The sequence below is a fragment of the Scyliorhinus torazame genome, chromosome 13 (genome assembly GCF_047496885.1).
Source record: "Scyliorhinus torazame isolate Kashiwa2021f chromosome 13, sScyTor2.1, whole genome shotgun sequence".
NCBI classification, from domain to species: Eukaryota; Metazoa; Chordata; class Chondrichthyes; order Carcharhiniformes; family Scyliorhinidae; genus Scyliorhinus; species Scyliorhinus torazame.
The window spans coordinates 5,763,184-5,778,463 of NC_092719.1; the positions used below are offsets into that span (position 1 = coordinate 5,763,184).

Below are 15,280 nucleotides of genomic sequence, written 5' to 3' on the forward strand. Positions count from 1 at the left end.
GCTGGGATGAGTGTGTGTGGGGAGTGCAGTGTGTGTGTGGCTGGGGTGAGTGTGTGTGGGGAGTGTAATGTGTGTGTGTGGCTGGGATGAGTGTGTGTGGGGAGTGTAATGTGTGTGTGCGGCTGGGGTGAGTGTGTGTGGGGAGTGCAGTGTGTGTGTGCGGCTGGGATGAGTGTGTGTGGGGAGTGTAATGTGTGTGTGCGGCTGGGATGAGTGTGTGTGGGGAGTGCAGTGTGTGTGTGCGGCTGGGGTGAGTGTGTGTGGGGAGTGCAGTGTGTGTGTGGCTGGGGTGAGTGTGTGTGGGGAGTGCAGTGTGTGTGTGGCTGGGATGAGTGTGTGTGGGGAGTGCAGTGTGTGTGTGCGGCTGGGATGAGTGTGTGTGGGGAGTGTAATGTGTGTGTGCGGCTGGGATGAGTGTGTGTGGGGAGTGTAATGTGTGTGTGTGGCTGGGATGAGTGTGTGTGGGGAGTGCAGTGTGTGTGTGCGGCTGGGGTGAGTGTGTGTGGGGAGTGCAGTGTGTGTGTGGCTGGGGTGAGTGTGTGTGGGGAGTGCAGTGTGTGTGTGCGGCTGGGGTGAGTGTGTGTGGGGAGTGTAATGTGTGTGTGTGGCTGGGATGAGTGTGTGTGGGGAGTGCAGTGTGTGTGTGCGGCTGGGGTGAGTGTGTGTGGGGAGTGCAGTGTGTGTGTGTGGCTGGGATGAGTGTGTGTGGGGAGTGCAGAGTGTGTGTGCGGCTGGGGTGAGTGTGTGTGGGGAGTGGAATGTGTGTGTGGCTGGGGTGAGTGTGTGTGGGGAGTGCAGTGTGTGTGTGGCTGGGGTGAGTGTGTGTGGGGAGTGCAGTGTGTGTGTGGCTGGGGTGAGTGTGTGTGGGGAGTGTAATGTGTGTGTGTGGCTGGGATGAGTGTGCGTGGGGAGTGCAGTGTGTGTGTGCGGCTGGGGTGAGTGTGTGTGGGGAGTGCAGTGTGTGTGTGCGGCTGGGATGATTGTGTGTGGGGAGTGTAATGTGTGTGTGGCTGGGATGAGTGTGTGTGGGGAGTGTAATGTGTGTGTGCGGCTGGGATGAGTGTGTGTGGGGAGTGTAATGTGTGTGCGGCTGGGATGAGTGTGTGTGGGGAGTGCAATGTGTGTGTGCGGCTGGGGTGAGTGTGTGTGGGGAGTGCAGTGTCTGTGCGGCTGGGGTGAGTGTGTGTGGGGAGTGCAGTGTCTGTGCGGCTGGGATGAGTGTGTGTGGGGAGTGCAGTGTCTGTGCGGCTGGGATGAGTGTGTGTGGGGAGTGCAGTGTGTGTGTGCGGCTGGGATGAGTGTGTGTGGGGAGTGTAATGTGTGTGTGCGGCTGGGATGAGTGTGTGTGGGGAGTGTAATGTGTGTGTGTGGCTGGGATGAGTGTGTGTGGGGAGTGTAATGTGTGTGTGTGGCTGGGATGAGTGTGTGTGGGGAGTGTAATGTGTGTGTGCGGCTGGGATGAGTGTGTGTGGGGAGTGTAATGTGTGTGTGCGGCTGGGGTGAGTGTGTGTGGGGAGTGCAGTGTGTGTGTGCGGCTGGGATGAGTGTGTGTGGGGAGTGTAATGTGTGTGTGCGGCTGGGATGAGTGTGTGTGGGGAGTGTAATGTGTGTGTGTGGCTGGGGTGAGTGTGTGTGGGGAGTGCAGTGTGTGTGTGCGGCTGGGATGAGTGTGTGTGGGGAGTGCAGTGTGTGTGTGCGGCTGGGGTGAGTGTGTGTGGGGAGTGCAGTGTGTGTGTGCGGCTGGGGTGAGTGTGTGTGGGGAGTGCAGTGTGTGTGTGCGGCTGGGATGAGTGTGTGTGGGGAGTGCAGTGTGTGTGTGCGGCTGGGGTGAGTGTGTGTGGGGAGTGCAGTGTGTGTGTGCGGCTGGGATGAGTGTGTGTGGGGAGTGCAGTGTGTGTGTGCGGCTGGGGTGAGTGTGTGTGGGGAGTGCAGTGTGTGTGTGCGGCTGGGGTGAGTGTGTGTGGGGAGTGCAGTGTGTGTGTGCGGCTGGGATGAGTGTGTGTGGGGAGTGCAGTGTGTGTGTGCGGCTGGGGTGAGTGTGTGTGGGGAGTGCAGTGTGTGTGTGCGGCTGGTCAGCCTCCCGAGTGTCAATCACGGACCCGGCGAATCCAGCCCCGTTTTTCATTGGAATCGATTGTGTTCCACATGCACCGGTGCTAGCCCCTCCGCAGTCGCTGAATCAGTCCAGGTGCGACGCCAGTTTTGCTGTCGTTAAAGTCCAGGAAGCCTTCCCGGCTTCAACACTTAGTCTCAGAAACGGAGAATCCGCGTATGGGGCTTGATTTAATGTTACCTCGTTAATTTCAGCAGGCAGCCTACTCGAAGCTTATCAACCTGCCTCTGCCCCCAGTTTTATCAGTGGTGGGGATGATGCCTGAGAATGGCCCATTTGATGCCCTTAAGTGGACGGTTAATGCTGCGATTTAACTGGCAGAGGGAGATGTCCACGCCAACTAACCCACTTGCTAGGTTTCCCTTTATGAGCTGGTGACGGGCAAGGGGGTATGTGTAACTCCCCAGGTTTCCCCTCCCCATGGCCTCTCAAATCCTGTCTTCCACATCCCTCACCCACCCCCAACACCTGTCCATCGCAGGTTGCCTCATTACCTGAGTGTTGCATTATTGGTCGTGGCCACCGAGTGAGTATGTTACCACATCTCCATGGATTTCTCACACATCTCAAACCAGTATCAAATACCATTATCCTGTGGTTCATTAGATAAAGGAGCAGTTGTGTCATCAATGTCATGTGTTACGGATGCCTGGTCAGCTCTCAACAGAGGTTAAGAGACTGAACCAGATGCCATAACGTTTTAAGTTTTAAAGCGGTGCGGAAAGATCGATTCGTTACAGGAATGATAATATAAGAAATGGGGTGTGGTTATTTTATAAACAAACTTTATTAAAACAAAAGAAAATACATCAATATTTAAACTTTTGCTTCAGTTCTAACACTAACAGATTACATGCAGTTTCTTAACCTTAACAAATAGTTCCCATTAGAAAACACATTAAATAAACACACAGCTCTCATTCCACTTACATAGGCAGGCAAGGCTGATACTTGTATTTACAGAAGCAATACTCTGCTGTAAGTCAAATTCCTTTGGAATCCTTTCCGAAAATCTATATCTGAAACAACTTTCTTCATGACCTTTCTGGGTGACCTCCACAGCCTTCTGCTGTAACTGTTCAAAAAAACATTTCTTCCTCTCTCTCTCGAAGCTCTGCCCACTCCCTCAAACAAAGGTTCTCTCCTGAGCTGGCCAGACCTGAATCCCTTATTGTTATCTTGGTTGGTTGCCCACTCCTGTTCATACAAAAGAACAGAGCTGTGCTATTCATATGCAACGAACGTTCCCTTGACGGACAAATAGATTATCAGAATCTGTGATGGGCTGATGGCTGGTCAAAGTTGCCCCGAATGACAATGGATCTTGAGTGGATCTTCCTGGCTGAATCAGGGCATCCGGTGTATCCCCACTAATGAGGTTAAGTATGAATGGGACACGGATGTGGGTGTATTCCTCTGAGTCTGCTGCTAGCAGTCTTTTCCCTAAGTCTGTTTAACCCCTAAGCTGCCTGCTACATCTTGGACCCCATTTCTGGACCCAAATTCCGAATATCTTCCTATCGTGGGAAATTAGACCAGATTGTACTGTAAGTATGATTCATAGAATCATAGAATTTACAGTACAGAAGGAGGCCATTCAGCCCATTGAGTCTGCACCGGCCCTTGGAAAGAGCAGCCCCCCCCCAAGCCCCCACCTCCACCCTATCCCCATAACCCAGTAACCCCACTCAACACTAAGGGCAATCTTTGGCACTAAGAGCAATTTATCATGGCCAATCCACCTAACCTGCACATCTTTGGACTGTGGGAGGAAACCGGAGTACCCGGAAGCCCTCCCCCCCCCCTCCGGAACACTCAACAATCGTCAGAGTGTTTTTCTACCACTCTTGTTCTGGCATCTTCCACTCTCTGATCCGTGAGAGTTGTTCCAGGCCAGCTCCCAGACCTGCTTCACTTTTTACTCATTCTAATGCTTCCCCCATCAACGTCTCTTTGTTGGGAAATATCTGACCTCCACATGGCACCTAACCGTAGATGAATATATTTACAATAACAGCAGGTGGACGAACTTGCATTGCTGTCTTCTGATCCTGACCACAGCATTCAGAGCCATTTGAACCTGACCTTCCTTCTGTTTGTGGGTCCTCGGCCCAGCTGTTCGATGGAGAATTTGTCGATGTCGGCCTCTGAGACTGTGGGTGGGGTAGAGAGGAGGAGTCCGAAAGGAATTGTGTGACAAACCTCTGAAGATTATTCCCCCTTCCAGCACGCAGTGAATTCCCGCAAGAATCAAAGACCAAAAGAGGACAGTTATCAAAGTTAATGTTATTCATAATCTGTGTAATGATAATGGTATAATTCTTCCTCCATGTATAACAAGGTGAAAATGCCTCCTTCCGTTCCAGAATACATTGATAAAAACACACTCACTTCATTGCAAACCTTTTTCCAGAATGATCGTTATTCCAGCACATAATTTTAAAATTAGGGTGATTATTAGGGAGGCACACTGGTTAGCACTACTGCCTCACTGCACCAGGGACCCAGGTACAATTCCGGCCTTGGGTCACTGTTTGCGTGGAGTTTGCACGTTCTCCCCGTGTCTGCTAAATTGCCCCCCTCGTGCCCCTGAGTGTCCAGTTCTATGATTTTATGATTTCTGGAGAGTTTAGTTAAAACAGTGTGTGCTGACTGCTTGTACCGAGCTTCTCTAATCAATGGGATGCTATTACTAAAGAATCCAGTAAATTGTTTCTACAATAAAATATGGAGATCTTGATGCACAGTGTGTAGCACCTCTGCTTCTGGGCTTTAGATTCAAGTGTCATAGAATGCCCAAGTGAAGGAAGAGGCTATTTGGTCCGTCAACTCTGCACCGACCCTCCGAATTTGTAACTTTTACTCTTTCCCACAGGAGGAAACTACAAACATGTCGACCCTATAAAAACCTTTCAGATATTTAAAGATCTCTAATAGGTCATCCCCTCAGCCATTTCTTTTTAAGAGAAAAGAGGTCAAACCTGATCATATTTTCCTGTTAAATATATCATGATAATCTTTATTAGTGTCACAAGTAGACTTACATTAACACTGCAATGAAGTTACTGTGAAAAGCCCCTAGTCGCCACACCCCGGCGCCTGTTCGGGTACACGGGGGGAGAATTCAGAATGTCCAATTCACCTAACAAGCATGTCTTTCGGGACTTGTGGGAGGAAACCGGAGCACCCGGAGGAAACCCACGCAGACACGGGGGAGAACGTGCAGACTCCGTACAGACAGTGACCCAAGCCGGGAATCGAACCTGGGTCCTTGGCGCTGTGAAGCAACAGTGCTAGCCACTGTGCTACTGGTATCATCCATGTAAATATTTTTTGCACACTCCCCACCCTGCCCTTGCGTTGTTTTTATAATTTGGCGCCTAGAGTGGTCCAGCTGCGTGCTAAGCAAGGTGCGATTCTATGTTAGCATACTCTCCCTGCTTTCAATTCTACCCCAATAGAAATAAACCCTGGTGTTTGATTTGTGGTTTTTAATAACCTTGTTGATTTCTGTTGCTATATTTAACAATCGACTATTTCTCCTCCCGAATGGCTTTATTCTTTACCCTATCTAGATTTGCACTTTCCGAAATAGCTGGCAGCCTCTGCTCAGTTGGCAGTACTCTCAACTTTCAGTCAGGAGGTTGTGGGTTCAAGTCCCTCTCCGGGACCTGACCACAATTACCCAGCCTGACACTCCCGTGCAGCACTGAGGGAGCGCCGCGCTGAGGGAGCGCTGCAGTGCTGTGCTGAGGGAGCGCTGCAGTGCTGTGCTGAGGGAGTGCCGCGCTGAGGGAATGCCGCACTGAGAGAGCGCTGCACTGAGGGAGTGCCGTGCTGAGGGAGTGCCGCACTGAGGGAGCACCGCACTGAGGGAGCGCTGCAGTGCTGTGCTGAGGGAGTGCCGCGCTGAGGGAGCACCGCACTGAGGGAGCGCTGCAGTGCTGTGCTGAGGGAGTGCCGCGCTGAGGGAATGCCGCACTGAGAGAGCGCCGCACTGAGGGAGTGCCGTGCTGAGGGAGTGCCGCACTGAGGGAGCACCGCACTGAGGGAGCGCTGCAGTGCTGTGCTGAGGGAGTGCCGCGCTGAGGGAGCACCGCACTGAGGGAGCGCTGCAGTGCTGTGCTGAGGGAGTGCCGCGCTGAGGGAGTGCTGCACTGTTGCAGGCTCGTCTTCTGCATGTGATGTTAAACACGTCTGCCCACTTAGGTGAATATAAAAAATCACATCTTGGTATTTGGAGTAAGAGGCCCGGTGTCCTGGCCGATGTAGCTCTCCGCTGATATCCCCAGAACAGATAATATCACAATACTGACTGTGGGAGCTCGCAGTGAGCAAATTGGCTGACGACCAATGATAACAGTTCAAAAGTACTTCATTGCTACATATGCAACCTCCTTGTTTTCCTTGACAAAACATCACACTTCACATTTGTCTATGTTGGTAGTTGATCCCCGTCTTCAGGCTCCTTGGCATACACTGGCAGCTGGGTTGGCGAATGGCTGCCTCACTCCTCTTCGTCACCGTCTGTCAGAGCAGCTCCCCTCTGATTCAGCATTGCCCCCACCCAAGAGAGGCGGCACTCTGGGGTTTGTGGTCGGAGCAGGGTTAGGGTAGAATCGGTGTTTACGCTCTCTGTAACATGGAATCCTTCAGAGAGAGTGAAGGCGGGTTGACAGAGTAGCTCTCCTTATTCTGATAAACTGGGTGGTGGATTCACTCGAAACAAACCCCATATTTTGTTTTTGTAAATGGAGAGGTCGGTGCCACCCGATCTCTGGATGCAACGAATTTCAGGTGAGGATGGCAGACTTTGCACAAAGGCTGATTGGACATGGAGGCTGAATGTGCCCCTGCGGAGGGTCAGAATGATTGTATTCCAGTCAGACACCAGAATGACTGTCTCTCTTTTCCTTTTCCAGCCTAAACTCTTGGCAAAGGATCTCCTCGACCTGGTGGCATCTCACTTCAACTTAAAGGAAAAGGAATATTTTGGGATAGCGTTTACAGATGAAACGTAAGTTCTGCATTTTATCTACACTGCGTCTTCAGTATTTGTTCCTTTCTCTGGTGTGCAAATAACAGGCAATCAGATAGCTGAGGAGACAGGAAAGAGAGATCATTGCCGGGGGGGGGCTGCGTTGTGGCTGGCTCTTCCAAAATAATTGATTTATGAAGTAGCACTTAAGGTGTGATCAGTATCACTGTAATGTGTGTGTGATCAGTGGAACAACACTGATGTAAATTATTCCCCTTGCACTTCCTGGTTCCCAAGGGAAACCCATAATTTTGGCCTCGAGATTACACTGTCCAAATATTAGCATGCAGACGACGAACACAGTTGTGTCAAATTCCTTTCTCTCCTGTTCAAACTGGCCCCTTTCAAACATGCCACCATTAAAATGGCCAAGAAAGAAATTTAATTTGTTACAGTCTGATGCAACCACCAATCCACACGAGACGGAGAGTTGAAGTGAACAGTGGTTTTAATCAGCTAGAACTGTGTCTGCCTGCGACTGCTCTGTACTGAGAGCCGCCTGCAGGGCAGCAGATCTATATACCTCCCCCGAGGGGGCGGAGCCCTTAAGGGCACCAACATGATACAATGTAATGTAATGTAATACAATGGTCCATAGGGGGAGCCCACAAGGGCATCAGCATAGTACAATGTAATGTAATGTAATACAGTGGTGAATGGTTGCCGTAATACATTCACCACACAATCTTTTCCTAATATTTAGAGAGCATCATTTCAAGATTGTGATCGCTGTAACATGGTGACTTCTGGACCTAAAATTGGCAACTTTTTTGGCATTTGTGTCATTATGTAGAGAATAACGGGTATATACTGAGGAGTGTATAACAATTATAGAACAGCACAGCACGGAAGGCGGCCATTTGGCCCATCAAACCTGCTCCGGCCCTTTTGCAAAGCAATCCAGTTCATTCCACTTCTCCGCTCTTTCCCCACATCCCTGGAATCCTTCCTCCTTCAAATGATTATCCAATTCCATTTTCACCTATTATTAAATCTATATTATTTGCCCTATCAGACTGCTCTCTAAATCCAACCCCCTCCTTGATTGGAAACATTTTCTCCCTATCGTACCTCTGCTTCCTTTAACAATCACCTAAAAGTAAGGTCCAAATTGAACCCAGTAATTCAGCTGACATCAAACCACTTCACTGCTTGAAGAGTTTGTGTCTTCCGTGGATCTCTTGCCTTTAACCCGCTACTCGCTGCGCATAGAAAACTTCATAGGCGTACGAGGCTCTTCGGCCTTCCAGCCTGCTCTGCCATTCATTTTTTTTTTTCTCTCTAAATTTAGAGTACCCAATTCATTTTTTCCAATGAAGGGGCAATTTAGCGTGGCCAATCCACCTACCCTGCACATCTCTGGGTTGTGGGGGCGAAACCCACGCAAACACGGGGAGAATGTGCAAACTCCACACAGACAGTGACCCAAGCCAAGAATCAAACCTGGGACCCTGGAGCTGTGAAGCAATTGTGCTAACCACTGTGCTACTGTGCTGCCCACCGGTCTTCATCTCAGTATCCCCCTTAATCTCAGACTGTGACCCCTAGTTCTGGACATCCCCACCATCAGGGGCATCTACCCTGAATAGTCCTTTAGAATTTTAAAGGTTTCAATGAGATCTCCCTTCATTCTTCTGAACTTCAACAAATATAATCCTAACTGACTCAACCTCTCCTCATACATCAGTCCCCCCCATCCCAGGAATCAGTCTGGTGAACCTTCGCTGCGCTCCCTCTATAGCTGGAACATCCTTCCTCAGATAAGGAGACCAAAACTGCTCACAATACTCCAGGTGTGGTCACACCAAGGCCCTGGATAATTGCAGCAAGACATCCCGGCTCCTGTACTCGAAACCTCTCGCTATGATGGCCAACATACTATTTGTCTTCTTTACTGCCTGCTGCTTACCTTCAGTGACTGGTGTACAAGATCACCCAGGTCTCGTTGCACATTCCCCTTGCAATCTACAGCCATTTAGATCATAATCTGCCTTCCTGTTTCTGCTGCCAAAGTGCATTTACCCACTCACTCACCTTGTCCAAATCACATTGAAGGATCTCTGCATCCTCGTCACAGCTCACCCTCCCACACAACTTGGTGTCAACTGCAGATTGGGAGATATTGGGTGTGATTTAAAGGGAAAGGAGAAGATTCCCGCTGTGGGGGCGAATAGCGGGTGTTTCTCGGCGCTTAACGCTGACCCACAATTATATGGGACTCTTCTTTTCTCGGGCCTCTGTGACCTTCATTTCCTGAGCTCCACTTGCCAATGCAGGGGGAGATCAGGGCCCGATCTCTCAACCCCCCCCCCATCCCCCAACACGTCTCCCAGACACTCCCAATGCCCCAACTTACCGATGAGGGGGATCCTTGAGCCCCACTCACCATAAGAGCAGGGAAGCTCCAGGCCCGATCCTCGGCATGGGCAAGATGCCACCTTGGCACTTGGCAGTGCTCCTGTCAGGGCGGTACAGCCAGGGTGGTCATGCCAAGGTGCCCACATGAATCATCAGTGACAGAATGCCACTCTGCCCAGAGGCCGACCGCCCAGGGGCCTCCGATTGCCTGGAAGACCCCCCTCAGGTGACGTTCTGCCTGGTCCACGTTTCTGGAAACCAGTGCTAAGTGACGCCCAGCCGGGGTCTCGAAGGGGAGGGTATTCGATCCCGGGAGCTGGTTAGATCTGCCGTAGACATATTCAAGTGAGCCCGACTGCTCCAAATCGCGGCGCCTCACAAAATCCCGTTAGTTCTTGCGAGTTGTACCAAGCCGGGTAAAACCGCGAGAGGCCTCCCTGAGATATACCGGCCGCATCGTGTCCCGAGAGAAGGTTTTCAATGATCACACACAGTATAGTCTGGCAAATGTATACAACTTTTATAAAAATATCCCCCAACACAGTCCCACCAAACCCAGATTAACCCAGAACCTTCCCCACCCCAGCTCACCCCCAGCCTTGCTGACAACAACCAGCTCCTTAAAGAAGGTAATGAACGGCATCCACTGTGACTAGAACCCCTCCTCCAATCCCTTAATGTCGGACTTAATTTTTTCTAAATGCAGGAATTCTGACAAATCCCCCGGCCATGCCATCGTCTTGGGCGGCGCTGGTGCCCTCCGTCCGAGCAAGACTTGCCTTCAGGCTATTAGAGAGGCGAAGGCCGAGACAGCAGCCTTCCTCCCCTCCTGTGGCCCCGGCAAGTCCGACACACTGACTTCCAAAATCTCCAACATTGATTCAAAGAAGGAAACCCAGAATTTAACCAGCTTAGGGCAAGACCAACATATATGTGATTAGTTCCCCTTGAACAACACTCACATCTATCCCCTACTCCTAGAAAGAACTCACTCATGGGAGCCCTGGCCAGGTGCGCCCTTTACACCATTTTAAACTGTATTAACCTAACCTCACACACGAGGAGGTTCTGGATGGGTGGTGTCTGCCTCGCACTTCACACCTCCCATCCAGAACCAAAACATAGAACAGAGAACTGTACAGCACAGTACAGGCCCTTCGGCCCACAATGTTGTGCAGAACTAGTCTGAAACTAAGATCAAATCAACCTACTCCCAATCATTCTGGTGCACTCCAGATGCCTATCCAATAACCGCTTGAAAGTTCCTAAAGTGTCTGACTCCACTACCATAGCTGGGAGTGCGTTCCACGCCCCAACCACTCTCTGAGTAAAGAACCTACCTCTGACATCCCTCCTATATCTTCCACCATGAACCTTCTAGTTATGCCCCCTTGTAACAGCTACATCCACCCGAGGAAAAAGTCGCTGAACGTCCACTCTATCCCTCTCATCATCTTATAAACCTCAATTAAGTCACCTCTCATCCTCCTTCGCTCCAATGAGAAAAGCCCTAGCTCCCTCAACCTTTCCTCGTAAGACCTACCCTCCAATCCAGGCAGCATCCTGGTAAATCTCCTTTGCACCCTTTCCAATGCTTCCACATCCTTCCTTTCATGAGGTGACCAGAACTGCACACAATACTCCAAATATGGTCTAACCAAGGTCTTGTATAGTTGCAGCATAACCTCACGGCTCTTAAACTCAATCCCCCTGTTAATAAATGCTAACACACTATAGGCTTTCTTCACGGCTCCATCCACTTGGGTGGCAACTTTCAGAGATCTGTGGACATGAACTCCGAGATCTCTCTGCTCCTCCACATTCCTCAGAACCCGGCCGTTGACCCTGTAATCTGCATTCAAATTTGTCCGACCAAAATGAATCACCTCACACTTATCAGGGTTAAACTCCACCTGCCACTTTTCAGCCCAGCTCTGCATCCTAGCAATGTCTCTTTGCAGCCTACAACAGCCCTCCACCTCATCCACTACTCCACCAATCTTGGTGTCATCAGCAAATTTACTGACCCACCCTTCAGCCCCCTCCTCCAAGTCATTGATAAAAATCACAAATAGCAGAGGACCCAGCACTGATCCCTGTGGTACACCGCTGGTAACTGGTCTCCAGTCTGAAAATTTTCCATCCACCACCACCCTCTGTCTTCTATGTGATAGCCAGTTACTGATCCAATCGGCCAAATTTCCCTCTATGCCATGCCTCCTTACTTTCTGCATGAGCCGACCATGGGACACCTTATCAAACGCCTTACTAAAATCCATGTATACCACATCAACTGCTCTACCTTCATCGATGTACTTAGTTACCTCCTCAAAGAATACAATCAAACTTGTGAGGCAAGACTTACCCCTCACAAATCCATGCTGACTATCCTGGATTAAGCTGTATCTTTCCAAATGATCATAAATCCTATCCCTCAGGACCCTTTCCAATAATTCACCTATGACCGAAGTGAGACTAACCGGCCTATAATTCCCAGGGTTATACCTATTCCCTTTCTTGAACAAGGGGACAACATTCACCTCTCTCCAGTGTTCTGGCACTATTCCTGTAGACAGTGAGGACATAAAGATCAAAGCCAAAGGCTCTGCAATCTCATCCCTCGCCTCCCAAAGAATCCTAGGATATGTCCCATCAAGCCCAGGGGACTTATCTATCCTCAGGCTTCTCAAACACATCTTCCTTATGAATATCTACCTCCTCCAGCCTACCAGCCTGTATCGCACTATCCTCCTCAACAACATGGCCCCTCTCCTTTGTGAACACTGAAGAAAAGTATTCATTTCGGGCCTCTCCTATATCTTCAGACTCCATGCACACGTTCCCACTACTGTCCTTGACCGGCCCTAACTTCACCTTGGTCATTCTTTTATTTCTCACATAAGTGTAAAAAGCCTTGGGATTCTACCTGCCAAGGACTTCTCATGCCCCCTCCTAGCTCTCCTAAGCCCTTTCTTGAGCTCCTTCCTAGCTATCTTGTGTCCCTTAAGGGCCCTAACTGAACCTTGTTTTCTCATCCTTACATAAGCCCCCTTCTTCCTCTTGACAAGACATTCAACCTCTTTTGTAAACCATGGGTCCCTCACTCGACCATTTCCTCCCTGCCTGACAGGGACATACATATCATAGAATTTACAGTGCAGAAGGAGGCCATTCGGCCCATCGAGTCTGCACCGGCTCTTTGAAAGAGCACCCTACCCAAGCCCACACCTCTACCCTATCCCCATAACCCAGTAACCCGACCCAACACTAAGGGCAATTTTGGACACTAAGGGCAATTTAGCATGACCAATCCACCTAACCTGCACATCTTTGGACTGTGGGAGGAAACCGGAGCACCCGGAGGAAACCCACGCACACACGGGGAGGATGTGCAGACTCCGCACAGGCAGTGACCCAAGCCGGAATCGAACCTGGGACCCTGGAGCTGTGAAGCAGTTGTGCTAACCACCGTGCTGCCGTGCTGTCCTTCCGAAATACTGAATGTGATTAAGAATCTTGCGTCGGGTGGGCACCTGCACAAATCTTCTTTCCTCTTGACGCAAGTTTTAATCTCACATTGATATCGTCGCTTACTTATTGGGAAGTCCAATTTTCCCCTTTCAATTTGGCTGTTTCAGCCAGTGGGTGGATTGTGGATGTAGCTTCCGGAGAATTATTTCTGGGCCAGTTAACATCCGATATAACCCAAGTGCTGAAGTCAAAGATGCTCCCTCTATTTACATCACAAACATCCCTTACCTCGAGGAACATGGATGAGAAAAATAATGAAAACCCATTTTTTAAAATTTGCGTACCCGCTCTGTTTTCTTTCGCGGAGAAGTTAATAACCAGGGAGCTCAGATTTAAAGTAAGCTGTAGGAGGATGCGAGGGGGCGAGGGGTGATTTTTTTTTCACCCAGGCGGTAGTGAAGGTCTGGATCACTGGGCGGAATTTTCTGGCTGTCCGCACCGACAGCGACCCCCCCCCCCCCCGCTGCGCGTTTCCCGGTGGCAGGGGGCGCGTGCAACGGGAAACCCCGTTGACATCAGCGGGACCAGAAGATCCCGCGCCAGCCAATGACGAGCTGCCACCGCAAAACGTGTCATGATGCGCGTGGAAAGCCCCGCCCACTCTCCGAAAGGGTAATGGAGACAGAACCTCTGTCACATTTAGAAAACGCTTGACTGTGCAGCTGAAGTGCCGCAAACCAACAAGGCTACAGACCGAGAGCGGGAAGGTGGGGTTAGGCTGGGTAGGCCGCCACAAACACGATGGGCCGAATGGTCTCTCTGTGGTCCATCCTGCCTTGTTGCTGCGAGGAGGAGCCGCGGAAGAGCTTGCAGTCTGTGAATGTGTTCAGTGCCATTTGGTGAGAGAGTAGCTGATGGAAATGGTTATTTGATGCAGAGAACCAGGGTTGTTGGAGATGAACTACTTCCCACTCATGCCAATTGCACCCACTTAACTTCAATTAAATCTGTTTGGCCGGATTGTGTATCCTGAACCAATCAATGCCTTATTAAAAATACTTAAGGATGACACTTTGGACAAATGAAACTAATCATTCAAGTGAATCTAATGATTCAATCCAATGCACAGGGACAGTCTAGATAAAGGCAGCACTCCGCTTATTTATGCAAAGTGAGGATAGCAGACAGCCACTCACAGCAATTGAAGTTGACTCTGAACAACTAGACCAGCACGCACACTTGTTATTAAAAGATACAGACAATGATTAACCAGGTCAAAAATTGTTCCTTTTACAGTTTTCTGAAGTACTTCTACAGGTGTCAAGTGAGGTAGCCCCTTAGTGACTTTCAATCGCTCACCAACTGTTTGTGGGTCAGTAATGCTGTGGGTCCGTGATTTGCTGTGTTACGGGTGGTGGCATGGTGACTTAGAACAGGGATTCTGTGTGCATGAATCTTCTCAACGCTGGCTGGTCCAGGCTGGCGAAAAGGGCAGGGGGTTGGAGGGTTTCCTGCTGAAAAAAAAATGAAATGAAAATCGCTTATTGTCACATGTAGGCTTCAAATGAAGTTACTGTGAAAAGCCCCTAGTTGCCACATTCCGGCGCCTGGTACAGGAATTGAACCCGTGCTTCTGGCCTTATTCAGCATTACAAGCCAGCTGTTTAGCCCACTGTGCTAAACCAGCCCCTAGTAATGAAATGAAAATCGCTTATTGTCACAAGTCGGCTTCAAATGAAGTTACTGTGAAAAGCCCCTAGTCGCCACATTCCGGCACCTGTTCAGGGAGGCTGGTACGGGAATTGAACTGTGCTGCTGGCCTGCCTTGGTCTGCTTTCAAAGCCAGCGATTTAGCCCTGTGCTAAACCAGCGCTGTGATCAAATGTATTAAATTGTCTCTTACAATGGTGATCTTACCCTTATCTTAATAAAGAGGATTTTCCAGGTTGAGATGTTGAGAAAATTATTGAATTACAAACCACACGCGGAAAGCTCTCGGCAAACAGATTCCTCAGTTCTAATTATCAAAGATGAATATTGACTTAAATAAAAGCAAAATCCTGAAGACGCAAAGTTCGGAATCCAGTGAGGCTCTTCCTCAGCCTCACAGACTCCAAATGCTAACTCTGCCTCTCTCGCCACAGATGTTGCCAGACTTAGTGAGTTTTTCCAGCATTTTCTCTTTTTATTTTATATTATGTATTAAGAATATTGACTGGACACTCTCGATCAAAAGGTGGTTTGAAAATGAGCAAAGGTTATCTGTAAGGAGCCAGGTGTCCTCAATCTCAATATCATTC

The 15,280-nt window shown here is 49.7% G+C and overlaps 1 protein-coding gene across 13 annotated transcripts in view; it reads left to right on the forward strand.

Moving 5' to 3' along the window:
• The window catches only part of frmd4a (FERM domain containing 4A), a 796,670-nt gene that overhangs the window by 501,216 nt on the left and 280,174 nt on the right, over window positions 1-15,280 (forward strand). For all 13 annotated transcript variants that reach the window (XM_072470969.1, XM_072470973.1, XM_072470968.1 and 10 more), the window contains one exon: window positions 7,036-7,130. In XM_072470969.1, coding sequence (XP_072327070.1) covers window positions 7,036-7,130 — 95 coding nt within the window. The remainder of the gene's footprint in view (window positions 1-7,035; window positions 7,131-15,280) is intronic.